Raw genomic sequence first — 18957 nt, forward strand, 5'->3', positions numbered from 1 at the left:
CTGGAGTCCGTGCGCGGTGCGAGAGTGATGGCGAGAAGTAACTGGGGAAAGGGAAGAGGGAGGGAGGAGGGGAGGGGGGAGAGAGAAGTCGCGGTCAGGATGTTTATAAAGGGGGCGCGTGCGCGTGCGGGCTTCGCTCGCGCAGCTACCTGGGGACATGGAAAGATGAGCAAGGGTCGAGGTTGAGGCGCCGCCGACGCCTCGAGGGTAAGAATAGCCCCAGCAGCAACGCGGCTAAAGGCTGGGGCGAGGGAGGCGAATGCAGCCACAAGCACATGTCTGTAGTCGTCACAAATGGCACCTCATCTTCGGTTCCGCCTTCTTCGCGCCTCTAGGAGTGGTCACGGACGCATCGACGGAATTCCAAGAGGAACTCCGTGCAAGGAGGGCACTTTCTCCCTCCGCTTGACCATTGCGTTTGAATGCGTCTTACCTTTTTTCTCATTTTTTTTTCGATCGCCGAGTTCAGGCCGTGTATATGTCGCAAGAGGCTCCTCTTATCGAGGAAGGGCGCCGTTCAATAGCAAGGGGGGGCACATGCACACGCACACGCACACGCACACACGCATAGAACCAGCCCATCTATGAACCTCTGCATCACTCGTGCACGCCGACGCGCTTTTGTTTTTTTTCTTGCTGGAAAACGAAGCGCCAGCTGAGCGTATACGAGTAGCGAACAAAAAATGCCTGCAAGCGCCCGTGCACTTGCGGGATTGGCGTGCGAAGGCAGAGACGTTGCGTTTATTTTTCCATGCTGGCGCGTGTCGATGTAGAATGATGCGTTACAGTCTGACCTGCAAACAAGATGAGGAGGTCGTTGGGTAGCCGAGGCTCCACCAGGGTCGCACTCTCTCCTCTTTCTCCGCTTTAGCAGATGCCACCGACGCTGCTCCACTGTCTCTTGATTCACGCGTGCCGTCCAACTAAAACCGTCAACGCTCACGCTCCTCGTCTCATCGCCGTACCTCGAAGGGGGCACGCACATAGTGTGGGGATGCGTCTAAGCCTCGTGAAGATAAAAGAGCAGCCAGACCACCCGGAGGGCTGCGCGGACGCCCTCTGTCGAAGGAGAGGACTCGAAAAAGAACCCGAAAAGAGTGGGGAGGGGGGAGGCGCGGGAGCGGAAGAGAGCACCCATCACAGTACCACAAAGGACCGCAAGAGAATTGGTATACAGGCGGGCGCCCAGACACACATACAGGCACGGGCGCGCGTGCGCCACCTTCGGTAGGGTCAACGAAAGTGAAGAAAAGGTACAACGGATGGGTGCCTGGCGATGTCCAGGGCGGTCCGGGTAGCACATGAGAGAGCGCCAAAAGGAAAATGGGTTCTGAGCACCATTGGCGGCGTTCTTTCTCAGTACTGCACAGCACATCCGTGTGCGCCTCATGCACCGGCACAAGCAGAAAAAGATGAAACGGTGGTGGCCCCAAAAGCCCTCGTCTCTTTCTACCTCCTTCCCGAGTTGAAAAAGGGCGGCAGCGCCTCCAGACAAAGCGCACACGCGTGCGTCCGTGGGCCACTGAGCTCGCTGCTTCTCTGCTTCCTGTACACATTCGGCAGGGCAGCCGCGCACAGCGAAAAGAAAAAATGCGCAGTCGATCAGCGGAAGGGAAATCGAAGGAAACGATACAAACGAGACCCGAAAGCGGGCCAACGTCGAGTTTGCGAGCGACAACGCGTACGCGTTAGGCGAAACGGGCAAAACGAAGAGGCCTTTAAGCCAACACATTAAAAAAAAAGAAAACAGAGAGAGAAAGAGGAGAGGAGCCCAGCGAACACACAAGTGAAAAGAGGAACAGAGCCGCACAGAAAAAAAGAGGAGGAGACGGAGGGGGGCGCACGCGCGTAGACACACGCACACAGCTGCAGAGGAACAAAGGCGAAAAAGAGTCTGTCTGTCTTTCTGTCTCTGTGTCGGCGTCTGTCTCTCTCTGTGTGTGTATGCGTGTACCTGGGCGGCTTGATGGCTCCGTGATGTTGCTCACAGTGTTCCCTCCCCTTCGTTCGCATGCGACAAAGAGATGGAAAAGCGGTGGGAGCAGCAGTGCGACGTCTTACGTCTTCGCGCTTGGAAATGGCCCACTCCCAGAGAGAGGGAGGAGAGAAAGAAAAAAAAGAAAAAGACTGATGATAGTGGGGCGGCGAGGTGCGGAGAGAGGAAGGCTGCGCTTTCATGTCCTCGCCGTCCTCTCCCGCGCGACTCCGTTCTTCTCACCGTCGCTCACCAACCACTCCGTTTCCACGCTGCGTGAAGCGCGGCGGAAAGAGGGTATGCCGAGCAACAGCGCAAGCAGCGTGCGCACACGAAAACGCAGCCGCCCATCCATCTGCGCTGATGTACAGCCGCAATTACGTGCCACCTAACGAGAAGAGAAATGAGGGAGGGGGTAGACGACGGATGCGAGAGCGCACACATCAAGAGGAGCTCTCAGTTATCTGAGAGATCCCTTAACCAGCCCGCCATGCCAACCCGTATCGGCGCAGTCCTTTAGAGAGTTCAGCCCATAAGGAGAGGGGAGAGGGAAAACAAAAAAATGCGAGCGATGAGTGCGGCCGAGGACGCCCTCTATGGCAAGCACGCACGTGCCTTCGTGTCTGTAAGTTAGTTGGCCTGTCTTTTAGTTCAATGACACAGGGCAGGCGAGAAGATGCATCCGATGCACAGCGCTTCCGGTCGGTTCCCTGGTACGCGCCTCTGGGGAGAAGGGAGACGGGTTGAAAGACAGCGTGAACATATATATATATTTTTTTCAGGTGTGTCGCAGTCCGGCGTACATTCCCACCACGGGATACGCATGCGCGATAGATTCGGAGATGAAGACAGCATTACTGCTGCGTCGACACACGCGCACGCACCCAGGTGTACGCGCTCTCTGGAGCTCTAGTCGGGTTCGCCAGCCCTCCGCCGTGCTAAGGTGTTGATGCGCACCTCTAACCTTCTATGATGATGTCTGAGTGTGCACAGAAGCGCGAGAGCCTCCACCCATATTCCCAGTTGGTTTACGCACGGCCCTCGTTCGCTGATGACGCCGGTAGAGAAGGAACGGGGGGAGAGAAGGAGGTGGCGTCTGAGTGCGGTGGAAGCGGACGCCGTGAGCCCGCACAGAGAGAAAGGGCCTCCCCCCTCTCATATACTTTCGCACACATGGGCATGCCCAACCAAGAACACGCATACATGCGCATGCACGCAGGTAGAGGTACAAGACGGGTAAACCTGAAAGGTTTGCTTTTCATCTATTGGAGGCCGCATCGTTGGAAGAGAACGTAGTCTGTGCGCATGCGTGTGTGCGCGCGGACGTAGGCGTTCAAGTGACCTATTCGAACCCCTTGCGGCACCTTCCCCCTGCGCCACCACGTGGGAAGCGAGCGCCAGCTGACTAGAGGTCTCGACCACCGCATCCACTACTGGTGCCTCTCTGTCTCTCGCTGCCCCTCTACCCTCACCTTTCTCCTCCCCCTCCCCATCCATCTGCGCACACACACACAGTATGCTGAGATGCACACCGCACGGGACACAGAAGAAAAGGGGAAAGAATATAACGAAAAAAAAGACGAGCAGGCACTAACGTACACACGCGTCTGCTTGAGTTCGTTTGCGTATCTTCGCTGGCCTTCCCACCATCCTAGTCCTCTCGGCGACGCTCGCCCTCACATAGTTGATGCACACGCTTGTGGCGGTAAGGCCGATTACGCCAAAGGGGTGGGGATGGGGCACACCTCAGTCACGCACATACACAGGCGGATGCGCTGCATCTCGCACACGCTCCCGAGGCCGGCACAGGGGGCACACACGCACACTTCATTCGCTGGCGCACGTTACCGGCGCACAGCAATTCCTTTTTGTTTTTCCCCCTGGCCGTGTTGAGGGTGCCGAGGAAAGCGATAGAGAAAGGAACTCTATCCGCCCACCCCCACCCCCATCCCCCGGCAGCTATTGCGTGCGCATCTGTATGTGCCCGTATACACACACACACACCTCCCCTTTGTCTGCCCACTGCGGTATCTCAAAGAGAGGGGCATCGCGTTACTTGATGATGATGGCACGCTGCTGTGCTGCTCGACAATATCCTGTTGTCGTCGTTGTGCCCGTGGACATCGTCGTCAGCAACATCACCGGCACGGGTGCCCCGAGCGGAGTTGTCCTTGCGGTGGAATGCTAGTGCGGGGTGGTGAGAGCACCCAACTCTGGCCTGCTGGTCGTCAGGCTACGATCCAGCCGCGGCAGAGCCGCAGAAAGATTGCATACCAACAGGGGAGGCAGAAAGAGATCCCCGCACATGCAATGAGCATTTTCGAGGCAATAGCACTGGCGCAGGTGGTCGGCGACGGTGTTCGACGATGCGAGGCGCAGCCCGAGCTGAATGTTAGACCCCACCAATTCCGCCTCACTCTTCCTCGATGCGGTGGAGGACATGTGCCGCTGCTCTGTGTTGCTGCCTTCTGTGGAGGACACTCCGTCCAAGAACTCCATGAATGAGGGCAACTTCAGGGTCGCGTCGAAGGGGTCCTCGAAGTCCTCATCGGTAATGAAGTGGCCCGTTTCGAACCCCATCTCAGCAGTGCAGAGAAAGAGAGGGAGGAAAGAGGCGTAGAGAGCGTGCGGTATGGACAAGCGCAAAGAGGCTGAAGAGGACGAGGAGACAGAGAAAGAGTTGGCAACGCGCACAACGTCGTTTCGCAGCGATGGTGTGCCGTACACACGAGGGAAAGGGGGGTTAAGGTGAAAATTATGGAGACAACGAAGAACAGAGGTTAGGAGGAGGAGGAGAGGGGCTCAGTGATTTTAGGAGGAGGAAAGAGCTCAGAGGGACGTGGGGGGAGGAGGGGGGATAGGGATAGAAGAGAGAGAGAGAGGCGAGGAAAAGCTGACAAGAGGGAGGGGGGTTTAAATAGAACAAAGTGGAAGACGGAAAGCGAAGAGGCCACGAAGCGGTGAGAAAGAGCCGTTCAGAAAGGTGATTACGCCGCGGAAGTGGATCGCGATGCGTTTTCGTTTCTTTTGTGTCGAAGGCGCTTAAGGATCCCTCTCTGTGTCTGTGTATCCGGTTGCCGCCACTCTGCAGAGGCGCTTTCCCTCGCTTGTTTGCGCGTGCTTGCTGATGCGGTCAGACAGAAGGTGAGGGGAGGGACTTCGAGCTCTCGCCCCTTTCTGTGTCGGTATGCCCTGTCGAAAGAGAGGGACAGAAGGTGCTACTGGCGAGGCGAGGAGAGTGAAGTGCGTGTGCGTCGAGTCCGATCGGTGTAGAAGTGGGGGGGGGGGCAGATGTCTGCGTGTGCACGTGCACTCATGTATGCTTTCCAGTTTGTGAGCATCGTTGAGGGCGAGAGGAGAGGAGCAGAGAGACGGGGAGGGCGCGTGTGACAATGGTAAAAACAGGGGAAAAAGAGAGCGTTGCGCGAGGCGCCGGCGCCCCTCTTCGACTGCGCTGGAGACGGCACTTTTCGTGCCTGCCTCTGCAGCTGTGTGAGTGTGAACCGTTTCTTCCGCCCCTCAAAGCTATGCGTTGGCTCATCCTCCACTTCTCTTTGGCGCACGCATGTGAAAGCATTCGCGTAGTCGAGAGAGGGAGGGGGGAGGGGGAGGGGGGTCGTGGAATGGATTCCCTTCTTTCATTGGTGACCATCACCACGGTCACCCTTCCGGTACCACTTTATATCACCATCCGCATCGATAGAGCGCGCCTAGGATAAGGCAGCCGTCGAATAAACCAAAATGAGTGGCAGCCTGAGGAGGGGAGAAAGCGGGGGAGGGGACAGGGCGCAGCGCACAGCGAAAGATGCAGAAAGCACGGCAGTATCGTCTTTTCCTTAGGCGCATCGGTGATGCAGACAGACAGACGGGGCAGAGGGAAAGGGAAAAGTTAGAGAGGGGTGCGAGCCCACACGCGTCAACACAAGGGCACAAAAGGGGGTGGGAAGAGAGGTAGGAAGGGAGCAGATACACACACGCGTGTCGACAACAGCCTCTGCAAGTTAGGCAAGCGTCTGGACTTGGACGAAAGTGCCAGAGCCGAGCACAGGTAGCAAGACAGATACGTAGAAGGAGATCAGACACGCAGTTCCCTATGACCAACCAGTGTTCTGCCTCTGACCACCCTCTACCTCCCCCACCTCGCTCGCGTCGCGATACACCAGCCACGAGAAGCTTTCAGCAGACTTACAGTCGCGCCCCTCCCCTCCGCGCCTCCAGCGTTCTCCGAGAACACGAAGAGGGCCCGCGAAAGCACGGGTACGAGCTACCCAGCGTCCCCCGCTAGCGTTTCCACCAGCTCCGTTGATGGCGTTCACGCCTCCGCCATTGAACACGCCCGAAACGCAACGGATACGCCGGCGGGCCACGCGCCGCTTCTCGCTTGGCTCTATCGGGTTTCTACCCATATCCATCTCGGGCGGTCGCAGCGATGAAAGTGGGGTGCTGCCCACACACCCACACCCATGTAAACGTGCACATGTACACGCCTTAGATGCAATATTCGGCCTCTTCGTCAGACACCTCCTCCAGCACTGCGCGCACCTTTCGGCCGGGGACAAAGCGCACGTGAATGCCGAGGCTGTCGGTGGCAGCAGCGCTCTTGACGTTCTCCTGAGACGGGGCGACTGCCGGCACGGCCGCCATAGTGGCGATGGAAGGCTTGGCCCCGCTCTGGGACGGCGCAGCACTAGCCGTGGTAAGCGGGACAGTAGCCTGGTCACGATGCCGGGCTGGTGCCACGTCCACGGTCGCTCCCGAGCCACCAGAAGCGATGTAGACAAATGTGTTCTTCTCAGCGCAGTAAAGCAGCACCGCGCCGGAGTCCGCTTCCGCGGCGCATGAGCTCTTGAAGTGATTCTTCATGATGGGAGCGCGGCGCTGCGATTGCGATAGGCTGCCGCCTGTCGCCCGTGACACCTGGCACACCGTCGCCGCCGGTTTGCGTTTCGCCTCCGTTGCCAGCCGCGTCGGTGTTGGCGAGGATGTGCTGACCTCCATGCTCTTCACTTCTGTGCTCATGAGGACTGGATGGCTGTTCAGCGCGGTCACGACAGAGCGGCCGCCCTCAGGGTGGAAAATTACCATCGGCGCTGTCGAGCTCTTCGCAGCGGCGGAGGCCGCCTCAGGAGGAGAGATGATGGGTGCCCCTGCTTTCGGTGCAGCTGTGCTGCCAACAGATGGCCTACCGCCCGGCGCTGCCACCGTGACATCCTCGCAAGCCGGCTGCAGCCAGCGCTCCACCGCCGCTGACCAGTCAAGGTCCCCTCCCAAGCTGGCGTCCTCCTCGTTACTGGAAGCGCCGCGCTGGCACATGAACCGGTCAAGGGGAATGGTGGTGTACGAGGCGCCGCCGATGCCGAGGTCTGACAAGATGGCATTGTAGTCCCCCGCACTGCTGTTGCACCCTTCCGTAGAGGGGGTGGTAGCAGTGGTGTGGCTAGCCAGAGATGAGGTGAGGGGGTGCATGCCGCCCTTTGTGGGAGCCCACAGGCTGTCGCCGATGGCGGTGCTGCTGCCGCCACCGCTCCGACCGTTGCTTCCACTGTTCAGCGGGGGGTGGGTAACAGTTGCCGGTGCCGGTGCCGACGCCACGAAGTCACGCTGGGGAAGCTGCGTCGCAGCACCACTGTTGTTGGTCATCGTCGTGGAAGGCTGACGGCTAAGTGCACCGCTGTCGCTGCTGCCTGGAATCGACCTCGTTGAATGACGTGGTGAAGAGGCTGCGGCAACACCCCCAACCGCCGCGGCGCCCTGAGGATCTGCGTGTGGGTAGTTCATGACAGTGCCGGGTATAACGTAGCTGCCTGATTCCGAGAAGTGGGGCACGACAATCAGGCGAGGCTGCGTCGGCTGCTCAACGCCAGAGTTTTGCTGGCTGCTGCTCGCCGCTGCCTGGGAAGAGCTCAACAGTGCATCGGCTTCCTTCAGGAGGCCGTAGACGTACGGTGGTGTGGCCATCCCATCCGGCGCCGTCGCCAATGCATTGGTCGGGTGCCGCCCAGTGCCGTGTGCAATGGTGTTGCTACTCACGTGTCGCAGCGGCTGACGCTGGCGGCGCTCGGTATCCTCGCTGGGCAGCGCATCCGAAACGGTGACGCCGTTGGCCGGCCCCGTCACAGGGGGCAAGGCAGAGGAGCCCGACGCGGTTGGTGGTGGTGGCGGCGGCGGCGGCGGTAACTGCATACTATGCCGCAGGGTCGTGTACGAGGCAGTGCCCTGTATAGCGGGAGCTACGTTGATGGTGTGCTGGTTATTATTGATGACGGAGAACGGGTGGTGACCCATTGCGGGAATGTAGTATGGCATCCCTGGCATCACCGCCGACATGCCGCTGTGCGCGAGGCTGCCGAAGTCACTGGAGAGACCAAATGAAGGAGTCGTCGTAGGCAGGAGCAGCGGTGGGGGAACAGCGAGGCCTAACGCGGACGGCGGCATCACCCCGTGCCCCGGCAGAGATGGCGGTGGTGGGGGTACCTGCTGGCGACGGTGGGGCAAGGCGCGCCCTCGGGTGGTAGAGGCGTCTCCTCTGACTGCGCTGCCGCTGCCAGGGGAGCCGAGGGTGTTTCCAGGCAACACCGAAGACAAATCAAAGCCGCTCTTCTTGGCCTTCCGCTTCGCTGCCGCGGTGGCTGATGTGATGGCAGATGGGTCGAGTGGTAGCTTCTGTACAGGCGCGTCATTGGGCTGCTCGTTTCCTGCGGCGGCTCTCGCATCCACGTGCTCCGAAAGGGGCGAGTCAGGTGCCGGCAACGCGGCCCCCGCAGATGCCACGGCGTCGGCAGTCATCGCATCTGCCTCTGGGGCCGCGTCCTTCGGCTGCGGCCGCAGCTCATCCTCTCCGTGGGCAAAAGCACACTTGTCACCGAACGGGCAGCCCTCCTCGCTGCGGAAGAACGTGCACATGGACGTCTTATACTTGGAGGGTTTCACGATGTCGTGCCGCCGGTTTTTCGTCATTCTGTGTGAGGGGGTGCCGTAATGTCGGTGGGTGTTGGGGGAGGGGAAGATGAGGAAGAGAATGCGGGTAATCAGCACTGCAGACACCTCCCCTCCCCCCCATATACACACTCCAACACAAAGCGTATATATATATATATATACGCTCACCAAATGGGAGACAGAGAGATTAGGGGGGAACAGAACAGGAGAAGGCGAAATATACAATCGATTTGGCCAAAAAGAGAAGTGCACGTGCGCAGACACAGACAGACAGACGGCAACGAATCACGGGCCCGAGGTCAACAACAGCCAACGACACTAATTTGAAAAAAAAGGCGGGGAGAGGCACCGTCGAGAAGTTGAGGAGAGTTCAGACAGAACAACAAAGAATGAAGAGAGCGCCAAAAGAACAGGTTTTGGGCGTATGCCACCACCGTCTCACGTATGTGTGAAGAGGACAAGGGTAGTCACCCGCCACCGTGTGTCAGCGCGACCTCGCCGCGCTCCGTCTCTTCCTCAAAGAGAAAGAGAGGGGGGAGAAAAATGAGGTCGCGGTTGAGTGTGTGTGTGTGTAGACTCGCCAAACGAGAGCAAACCCACGCGCACACGGCGAAAGAGAAACGAGGACGCACGGCACACCACGAAAAAGGGGATAAGAGAGAAAGCGTGGGCAATGATGAGACGCCGCGAACCCTACGCCACACAACAGAAACGCCGCTCCGGACTCCTTCAGCCGCCCCGAGCTGTGACGTGTACTGCGCCGGTACTTCAACCGGTCAGAGGGGCCAATTCAATGTACGCGCGCATACGACGTCAGTCCGTTCGCTTAGTCAAGCGGCACTTTGTCGAGCACTCTGCTGGTCAACACCGTCAGAGCAGCTGCGGATGCCGATGCCGACAGTCTCTACACTACTGCTAACCTTTTCCGCCTGCCTACCCGCTCCCTTTCTTCTTACCGGTACAGCGCAGAATCTTTTCTACCAAGGTGGGGGGAGGGGGGTGAATCGCGTGTGAGGGTGTACGTCAATGGAAGTGTGTACGGAGAGAGGAGGAGGAGGAGGAGTTAGAAGCAACGATGAGACGAGAGCGCAAGACGAGTAGAAAGGGAACACACAAAGAGGACGTGCGCGCACGCATTCATTCATGGTATGGGAGATAGCGCGACGGCTACTGAGCCTCTCCACTCCATTTCTCGTGGGCCGCCATGAGTGCCGTGTGTGAGTGTATTTACGTGTCAAGTGAGCTCGGACGCGAAACGCAATCGGGATCGTATGAGGAGCGCTGCTGACACCTCCAACATCATCCCTGCCCTCGCGCCCCACCCAACTTGACAGCTGCAGCGTGTGCTGGCCGACGGCGAGTCGTGCTCAGCAGCAGTGATTGGCGCCAGCCGTCGATCTGCACCTGGAAGCGAGGGCAGGCACCCCCTCCCTCGAGCGCTCTCAATGCACACCAAGCACGGGGGAAAGGAGTCAAGACTGGGCATCTTTTCCCTGTTGTTGTTAGCGTTGGTTTACCGTTCCGCCTATGTCACTCGTGTGTGTGACTGTACGTGTGTGGAAGTGAGTGTGTGAGCATGTCGGCATCGGCTTAACACATTGAGGGCTCCGCCCTTCCTCTCTCCTTCTCAAGCAAGAGGGGAGAACGCACAGCGTGCGTCGACTCTCGTGCCTCTGCGTTCATACGCCAGTCCACCTCTCCGCCGAGTGCACGGCAGGATGGAGGGAGGGGGCGGGGAAGGAAACGGGAGGGCACACAGATGCGGCGTATGGGTGTTCAAGAAGCCTATGCGGCGCTCATTTTTTTGGTGCGCACGAGCACACCAAGATGCAGACAGAGGGGCATCACTCACACATACAAAGAGAGAAAGAGAGAGAGCTATGAGGGACCATTGGAACGATCCGGAAGATGATGATGGGAGAGTCGATTATTTAAGCATTTGGAAGGAGAAAGGGAGACAGGGATGGGGGGGATGGGGAGGCTATTTCACCTCCCCGCTGTGGCCTCTCCGACACATGCGCTTGATGGCGTGACACACCTGTCCATAAAAATGAAATGCCCCGTCAAGGAAACACACCCGCACGCAAAGAGCACCAACATGAAAGAAAGAGAGTACCACAGCACCACCCAGCCCCAGTCAAGCAACAATACACGGCAAGCATTATGACAACCGACTATAAGGGTCTCCTCTACTGAACACGCTCACAGAGAGGAGCAGGAGGTGGTGGTGTTGGTGGTGGACGCCGCCGTGGGGGTGGGGATCCAGGGCTACGGAGACTCTGCGGGACAGCGACCCAAAGGCTGGTGTGGAGGCTTATGCGTATGCGCGCATTCACTTCCGCCCCTTAGCATGCGCCGGGGCAAAGAAGGGAAGAAAAACGGCGCGAAAAGGAAAGATGCAGCGACTCATGCACATTTTCATTGCCGTGCCGTTCTGGTTCCCTCTGTCCCCTCCTCTCACCCACACACGCGGCTCTCTGGCTGGCTCTGGTGGCTTACTTTAGATCTACAATCATGATGGTCATGTTGTCTGTTCCCTCGGCCATAGCCGGTCCGCCCTCCGGTGAGCTCGGCGCGAGGCATCGGTGGCACACATCCCTACAAATGTCGATGTTCGACACGCCACTCGCCTTCTTGCTGTTAATGAGCTCAATAAGCTCCGCGTTGCTCAGCACATCGAAGATGCCATCGCAGGCAATAGCCACGTAAGAGTCCTTGTTTGTCCGCTCCGTCGTTATCACCCCGGGCAGTGGCACGACCAACTGCTGCGTCACCTGCCGCTTTGCGTCCTTCTTGTACATGAAGTCGCCCATGGCCCGGCTCATGGCCAACTGCCCGTTCACCCGGTTGTCCTGCACAAAGCCGCCGGCTGTCTCGATGCGCTCTTTTTCGGCCGCCACAGCGGGCTTGTGGTCATACGACAAGTCAAAGGCCTCGCCATTGCGGCACAGCACCGCACGCGAGTCGCCGACCCACGCGCACGTAATCTCGTCAGGGGACACGTACACGGTGGCAGCCGTGCAGCCAGAGCCGCCCTCGCCGAGCGCAGCCTTGAGCTGCTCATCGACGTCAAGAAACGCCTTCTCAAAGTCGATGGTGTGATTGTGATTGCCTGCCGGCGTCGCGTACCTCGCTACGGTCTTCGCAAAGATTCGGCTGCAAACGTTGGCGCTCTGCACACCGGAATGGCCGTCAAAGACAGCGAAGAAGCCTTCCTTGCTATCAGTGCTGGTAGACAAAAACTTCACGTTCACGAGGTGTGCGTCCTCCATCTGTGCGCGCCAGCCTTGCATTTCGCCTACCGCGACGTCAAAGTTGGGGTTACTGGTGTAGGACTCGCTATGGAAGTCCGTCACAGGCTTGCTACCAAACGAGCGCTGTGCGGTGAGCAGCTCTGCAAGAAGATGCTGCAGCTGCATACTTTTCTGGCGATTCATAAGCGCATTCTCGACCTCGTTCGTCGAGCGCTGCTTCGCCAAGTCGGCGTGCTTCTTGCGCAAACTGTCGCGCATCCTCTCCTCCTTGGCCGTCTTCTCCGTCCGCTCCTTGCCGAGGTGCTGCGTCGTCTTGGAGAGGTCAGACAGGAATCTCTCGAAGTCGTCCTCCTCAGCCTGTTTTTTCATCTTTACAATGATCCCTTTGTGTCCATTTTTGAGCTTGTTGCCGTTGCCGTTCGCACTGTTGGTCTTCTTCTTGGCGGGCATCTTCATGACGCTCCCTGGAACGTCTTGGTGCAGCGGACGGTAAACCACCACCACCACCTCCCCTGGACCTGTTTCGCGCGCAACTGCGTGAGTGTGTGTGTGTGTGTGTGTGTGTGTGCGGCCAAATGAGTGTAGCGACTATTCGCACCGATTACGCGGATCTCTGAGGTGAAGAGAAAAAGACAGAAGACAGCAAAGCTGAGGCCAGACAGAATCCTTTTCGAACGCGCAATGTCTGCCTGTATGGGTGTGTGGGCCTGCCTGCTAGTCAACATGTGTGAGATGGGTGGTCAGGAGGAAATTTGCTGCACGACAACGCGTACGCAGGCCACGCCCCGCGAGAACTGCCACAAAGAGCAGAGGGCCGGAAAGAGGGACATCAACAGTCCGCAGCGTGGCGCGATAGCGGTACGCCTTTGATTGCTTAACTCCGTTCTGTGCCGTACAGCATACGAGCTTGACCCCCACCCCCCAATACCCGCGTTCCCCGGGCCGGCCACACAGGCCCGTCGCCTCGTGCGACGCAGCCGGCAGACGCGCGGCGCCGCAATGCGCAGACCCGGTTATCGGAGCGCCGTGCCCGCCACCTGGTGCGTCCCGCTCGGGTGCCGCAGGCTCCCCGCACGCCATTGGGCAGAGTGAGGGCCGAGTGCAGTGCGTTCGGGCCACGCCGGCACGCCACCCCTCACGCGGATCGCGCAAGCGCCTTAGCTGCTGCATGTTGCTGCGACGCAGCGCCATGCAGGACCTGGCCGGCGGCATCAGCGCCAATACATCGCACTGACTTCGCTGCGTCGCAGGCGCTTGAGCCTGGTCCAGCGATATGCGGCTCGGCCTTCGGCAGGGATAGAGGGGGTGGGGAACTGATGAGCCTCCTCGCACACCGAGAGGAGAGGGGCGATAGTGGACAACTCTGACGCCAGACGCAGGAAGGAATTTTCTCGTCAGCCGGAAGGAAAACAATCGCTGAAAAATGTAAACGAAAGCAGAAAAGCTGCACCGACAACGGCGAAAACGAAGAGAGACAACGGCGTCGAAGGAGACGCATAGCACACCCCATCACACCCTATCAGCTCCTCCTAGCTGGCGTGTCGCCCGCTCCCGTGGAAACGTACAGCAGTCGGAGGCCCCTCCACTCGCGCCCGCAGCGTCTCTCTCTCGCACCGCCAACGCCGTCCATCACAATTCCGTCGCTCTCCGGTCATCCTCAAATAGCATGACTGACGCGTTGGTCGGCCCGCCCGCGCGTGTTCTTCTTCCGACACTGAAGTTTGCGCGTCGCGGTGGTCTGTCAAAGGGGGGCAATGCGGGGCAAATACACTGACCCCTGGCAGGTGTCCGCTTCTTTGTGGCCTGCAATGGGTAGAAGAGCACGACGGAGGTGAAGAAAAGATCACCTTGGGAAAGGGCATCATGGGCATCGTGCAGAGCACTATGACGCCCCCTCCCCGTCCTTGTGGAGCTGTGCGATCTTTTTCTTGTCGCGTGTGTATGTGTGTGTGCGTGCGTGCGCTTGCCCCCCCAAATCAAAAAATCTGAGAAAACTAAAGCCTGTGACTTTTCCACACGGCGCAGACGTGCGCGAACAGTCTGTGTGCAAGTGCAAGAATGGGTGCCTGCCTAAAAAGGGCGCATGTGCGGGCGGCTTATGGGCTTACATACAGCGGCAGCGTCCAGTAGACGCGCTCAAAAAAGGGGGCGGGCAGATGTTGAAAGAGGGAGAGAGAAATGCCTGCAACAGCAGCGATACGTGTGATCCAGACAAGCATAGCAGCAAAGAAAGAGCGGAAATGGCGAGCACGGTGACGGAGGGGGGGCAACGGTTGGAGAAGGGCGGGGGAGAGGCGCAGACCACACCGACACAGAGAGATCTAAGCGTAAGAGGTGCAGAAAGCGTGTGCATGGCTGTGGGAAGGGAAGTCGAGCGTCCAGCAGCGTTTCGGGAAACTTATGCGACAGAGTTGTCTCCCCGCCTGCGTGAACGCCTCGATTTCACTTTGTCATTTACGAGAAGAGACAGTGTGGATTGAGAAGAGAGCTGCTGTGGCTCAACGCGGCTGCGCGGGATAAAAGGATGGCCGAAGTGGCGCGTGTGTGCGTTTGGGGCGGTGGAGGGAGTAAGGCGAACACACATGAAGAGGGGGGAAGGGAGCGGGGCGGTTGGAACAGAGGAGAGAGAGCGCGAGTTAACGCCTGGAAGCTTAAGACGACGACAGAAGGGTACGAGCAGAGTATGTAATGAATGCAGATGACGTCAACCTTTCGCGTGCAAAGACAGCACCGCTGAACAGTCCAGAGTCCAGCTTGCCTTGAGCCTTGAACAGGGCGCTTCATATGAAACAGCCATACACCGCGGGGACACAGCCTCTCTCCTCCTCCTCCTCCTCCCCCCTCCCTCACCGCCTCTCTGCCACAATTCTTCCCGTGCGGCGAAAGCACAGGCGGGACAGCGTTGTCAAGGGGAGGGGGAATGAAGCTGAGGCTCTACAATGGGTTCGCATGCATACACATAAAAGCCCACTGGCGTCACGCACGCAGAGAAGCGACGGATAGAGGCGTAAAGAAGTGGGCTATGAAGGGCATGGGCAGCCGAGATGTGAGCTCATCGTCTGCCGCTATGCTGCATCACCTTTCATTGTTTGTTCGTTAGGCGCAACGAGCCTGCTGGAGACTGGAAAAGCACACGACACATACGGACAGAAAGAGGGAGCGAGGGCATCAGGGGATCGCGTGAGTGAGAGAGGGGGTCAAGAGATCAGAGGAGCACCTTCGCCGCCAAGCGAGCACAGCGACATACTTACACAAGCGCACGCGCGGGCCACATCACCTACATTGGGCACCAACAAGGAGGCACGTGCGAGGGAGAAAGTGTAGGGGGGCGAACAACCATAAAGAAACAGACGACAGAGGGGAGTACGACACCCATGAGCGCATGCACACTCATGCGCGCGACTGATTCCGCGCACGCCAGCAGACAACATTCTGAGAGAAGCCTCCCAGAGCAGGAGAGCCCAAACGAAAGGAAAGCAAGAGAGGAGCGATTAAGTACAGGCAAAGATGTGCACAGACGGAGGGGGGAAGACGCTGCGAGGTGTGAATGAAGAGATTTCACTTTCCTCTGAGAGGTACCGCCGCTCTCCTCATCTCTCGTGGGTTGGAGGAAGAGCAGGTGTGCGGCTGAGCTCTCCAGAGGTCTGCGCGCTGGCCGCTGTGGCCGCCATGTGCTGCGGCGGCAGCGGTGGACGGTTCTGAGAGCATTGCGGGTGCTGCTGTTGCTGTGGGGGCGGCGGGGCCGCTACAGACTCGGCCCCCTCACGCTCCTTCTGCAGCTGAAGATCTGATGCGTAGAGGGGCATCAGGAACGGATGCCGCAGTGCTTCGCGGCAACTCATTCGCTCCTCCGGCTGATACCGTAAAAATCGCGCAATAAAGTCATGGAACTCGCGGTACGCCTTCTCGTCGTGGCCGGGGGTGTTAAGGCGCCGGCCGCGCGGTCCACCGGTGGTGACCCCGATGACGCTCTCGAGCGTGCGCCGCTCCGCGATGGGCTCCTTCAGCTGGTACCCAGTGGTAGAGTTGCCATAGTAGAACCGATTCGCCTTGGGCGACCCTGCCACCATGGTCGCCGGGATTGGTCCGAGGGTGGCTTCGATCTTTGCCAGTTGCGCCGCCTCCGTACGGCCGTCGAAGAGAGGCACGCCGGTGTGCAGCTCCACGAGCACGCACGCCAGCGACCAGCGATCGATCGGCGTGCCGTACTCGAGAAAAAGTATGACCTCTGGGCTGCGGTAGAAGCGGCTTTGTATGTATCGGTGGAAGCGCTTGACCGTGTAGCAAGCGGAGCCGAAGTCGATCAGGCGAATGCCGCTTCTGTTCTGATTGCGCAGGAGTATATTTTCGGGCTTCAGGTCGCAGTGGATGATCGGATGCGGCTTCTGTGACTCGAGCTGCAGTAGCGTGTGCGTCAGCTGGTAGGCAAACTTGCGCACGAGGTCCAGACTAACACCGTTGAACTTGGTGCACTTAATCAGCTGGTACAGGTTGAAGCTTAGCAGCTCAAACACCAGCACTAAATGACCCTGCCACTCGAACACCTTCAGCAGTCGCACCACGAGATGATTCAGCGCAGGGTTCTCGTTGAGGCGCAACAGAATGTCGAGCTCCAGCTTCGCCTGGCTCCGAAAACTCGAGCCGCGTCGCGTGATCTTCATCGCCACCGCCTCGGACCGCTTCTGGTCAAAGCCGCGGATGACGGTCCCAAAGCTGCCCTTGCCCAGCACCTCCTGTGCAATGTAACGCTGGAAGATCACCTCCCCTGGTAGGAACAAATAGTGGCCATCCTTGTCGTCGTAGCCATTGTTGTACTTTGGTCCCGGCGACTCGAGGCGCCGCTGCGCACAGTACCGCGCGTTCACCATCTTGTACAAATCTAGCAAGTGCGCGCTGAGGGCGACGGCTGGGCGAGCGTACGGATCCGCCTCGCCTGAGGTGCTCGCGCCCGCGCCACTTCGCTCAATCGCCTTCGCGGCAACACCCGAGGTGGACGTTGACGTGGTCAATGGAGCCGCTTCTACGCTAGACGCCTTGGGGCGAGACGTCGGCAGCAGTAATAGCGATGGTGGCGGCGTGGTGCCAACTGGCCGTGGGTGAGGCAGCGGCGCACCGTTTTTGAAACCCCTTCTGGCGTGCGTCGTGGCGGATGCCGGGGAGTCGTCTTTGGAAGCGGAGGTGGTGCTCACGCCGTTGGAAGGAGCGGCACCCAGTGCCCGTGGTCCAGGGGCTGTGGAAGAGGGCGCTGGAGAGGATGACACACCTGCCGCAGCGGCGGCGTGCGCGTGGTTCCGCCGGTCTTCGGGGGACCTAGGCACAGGTAGGTGGCTATCGCTATCGGGGCTGGCCGGCGTCATTAGCTTTACAGCCGGCGCTGTCGGATCTACGTGAACGACATGGGAGTGATGCACCGAAGACGCTGAGTGGCCTTCGCCCGCAGCAGAGGGAGACAGCTGCGACGATGAAGGGCGAGGCCGGGATGCGGTCGAGGCAGAGATGCGGGTGCCGCCGCTGCCATTTGCCGTGGGGGCGGGCGTCACGCCCACAGCTCGAGCCTCTTGAGGCTCCGTGACGGGCTCCCCAGAGGCGCTCGGCTCCGAGTACCCAGCACGCACAACATCGGACGCGTGCCAGTGGAGTCGTTTAGGGGCAGCGCCGATGTAGTGGTGGTAGTGGCTGTGGCTGATATCCTCTAGCGTCGGCTCCGCTCCCACCTCATACGGCGCATGGTTCTCCCCCTCTGGTGTCGCGCCCCTGCCGCGGTGCTGCTGCGCAAAGGCTTCTGGGCTTACACGAGGCAGCGCTGCCTTCGCCGATTCCGTCATTGTCGATTTGCCCCGAGGCCGTCAGAAAGAGAGACGCAGCAGCAGCAGTAAGTTGTGAAGGGAGGTAGGGAAGTGCACAGGCCAGCATGGCCCCAACTCGCCAGCACTCTATAAGGAGAAGCCAAAAAAAAGTGGAGAATACCGTTCAATGCCAAGACAAGCACACAAACACACCTGCAGCACCATCCGATCCTGTTCCGCTCTCTTGGCCTCACGTCGTGACACGGCCGACTCCCACAGAATCACGAACCTACGCAAAGAGAGAGAGCCTATCGATATTGCCTCCTCTGACAGCGCACTGTTGGTGACGTCGTCAGTTTCTGCCGCCCTTTCAGATATCGTGCGCCTATGTGTCTCCCTTTTATGGGAGGGAGGGGGAAGGGAGCAATGCGAGTTTTCTCACAGTAACACGACCTTCGATGGCACACACACACAGCCGCAGCTGAATCAGCGCGCACACGCGCGCCACAAACCGAGGAGGGGAGAGGGAGTGGGGGTGGAGAGGAGAGAGAGCGACGCAAGCAACAGTACGTTCGAGAGCGGGCGGTCCACGACGGAGGGGAAAATGAGAAAAAGGGGGTGAGGGAAAGAAAAAAGATGAGCCTCTCACGCGCACAGGAGCTGCGGGTTTCAAGGCGTAGCAGAGCGGGGGTGGGGAGAGGAAGGAAGGGAAAGCGGCGAGGACAGAGCTGCACAGACAGGAGGTAAACCGAGGAAAGAGCAAATGGGAGAGAGAACGGGGGGCCGCGATGGCCACCCGCACACAGACAGACACGCGCAGCGCAAACTGAGGCAGGCAGGCAGACGCGCAGTAAAGTCAACACTTGAAGAAAAGCGCTCAGACGGGGAGAGAGCGAGAAAGAGAGGGGCTGCGGAAGTTCACACAGGCCCACAAGGGTGCACGAAGCACAGGCGCACCACCAAAGTTCTGAGAGCCAAACAGAACAAAATGCGGAGGGATAAA

At 59.1% G+C, this 18957-nt stretch overlaps 4 protein-coding genes across 4 annotated transcripts; all 4 read right to left on the reverse strand.

The window, feature by feature from the left end:
• Positions 1-4159: 4159 nt before the first annotated feature.
• Positions 4160-4555, reverse strand: LSCM1_06824 (uncharacterized protein; the record flags this gene model as incomplete). The annotated part of the gene is made up of 1 exon (XM_067324229.1): positions 4160-4555. The coding sequence occupies one exon, from the start codon at positions 4553-4555 to the stop codon at positions 4160-4162; it is 396 nt and encodes a 131-aa protein (XP_067179900.1).
• Positions 4556-6463: 1908 nt separating this feature from the next.
• Positions 6464-8932, reverse strand: LSCM1_06825 (uncharacterized protein; the record flags this gene model as incomplete). The annotated part of the gene is made up of 1 exon (XM_067324230.1): positions 6464-8932. One exon carries the CDS (start codon positions 8930-8932, stop codon positions 6464-6466), a length of 2469 nt encoding a protein of 822 aa, XP_067179901.1.
• A 2477-nt stretch (positions 8933-11409) lies between these two features.
• On the reverse strand, positions 11410-12624 carry LSCM1_06826 (uncharacterized protein; the record flags this gene model as incomplete). Its single annotated transcript, XM_067324231.1, has 1 exon — positions 11410-12624. The coding sequence occupies one exon, from the start codon at positions 12622-12624 to the stop codon at positions 11410-11412; it is 1215 nt and encodes a 404-aa protein (XP_067179902.1).
• A 3134-nt stretch (positions 12625-15758) lies between these two features.
• Positions 15759-17993, reverse strand: LSCM1_06827 (uncharacterized protein; the record flags this gene model as incomplete). Its single annotated transcript, XM_067324232.1, has 1 exon — positions 15759-17993. One exon carries the CDS (start codon positions 17991-17993, stop codon positions 15759-15761), a length of 2235 nt encoding a protein of 744 aa, XP_067179903.1.
• Positions 17994-18957: the final 964 nt, after the last annotated feature.

The sequence above is a fragment of the Leishmania martiniquensis genome, chromosome 15, assembly GCF_017916325.1.
Source record: "Leishmania martiniquensis isolate LSCM1 chromosome 15, whole genome shotgun sequence".
Lineage (NCBI taxonomy): Eukaryota > Euglenozoa > Kinetoplastea > Trypanosomatida > Trypanosomatidae > Leishmania > Leishmania martiniquensis.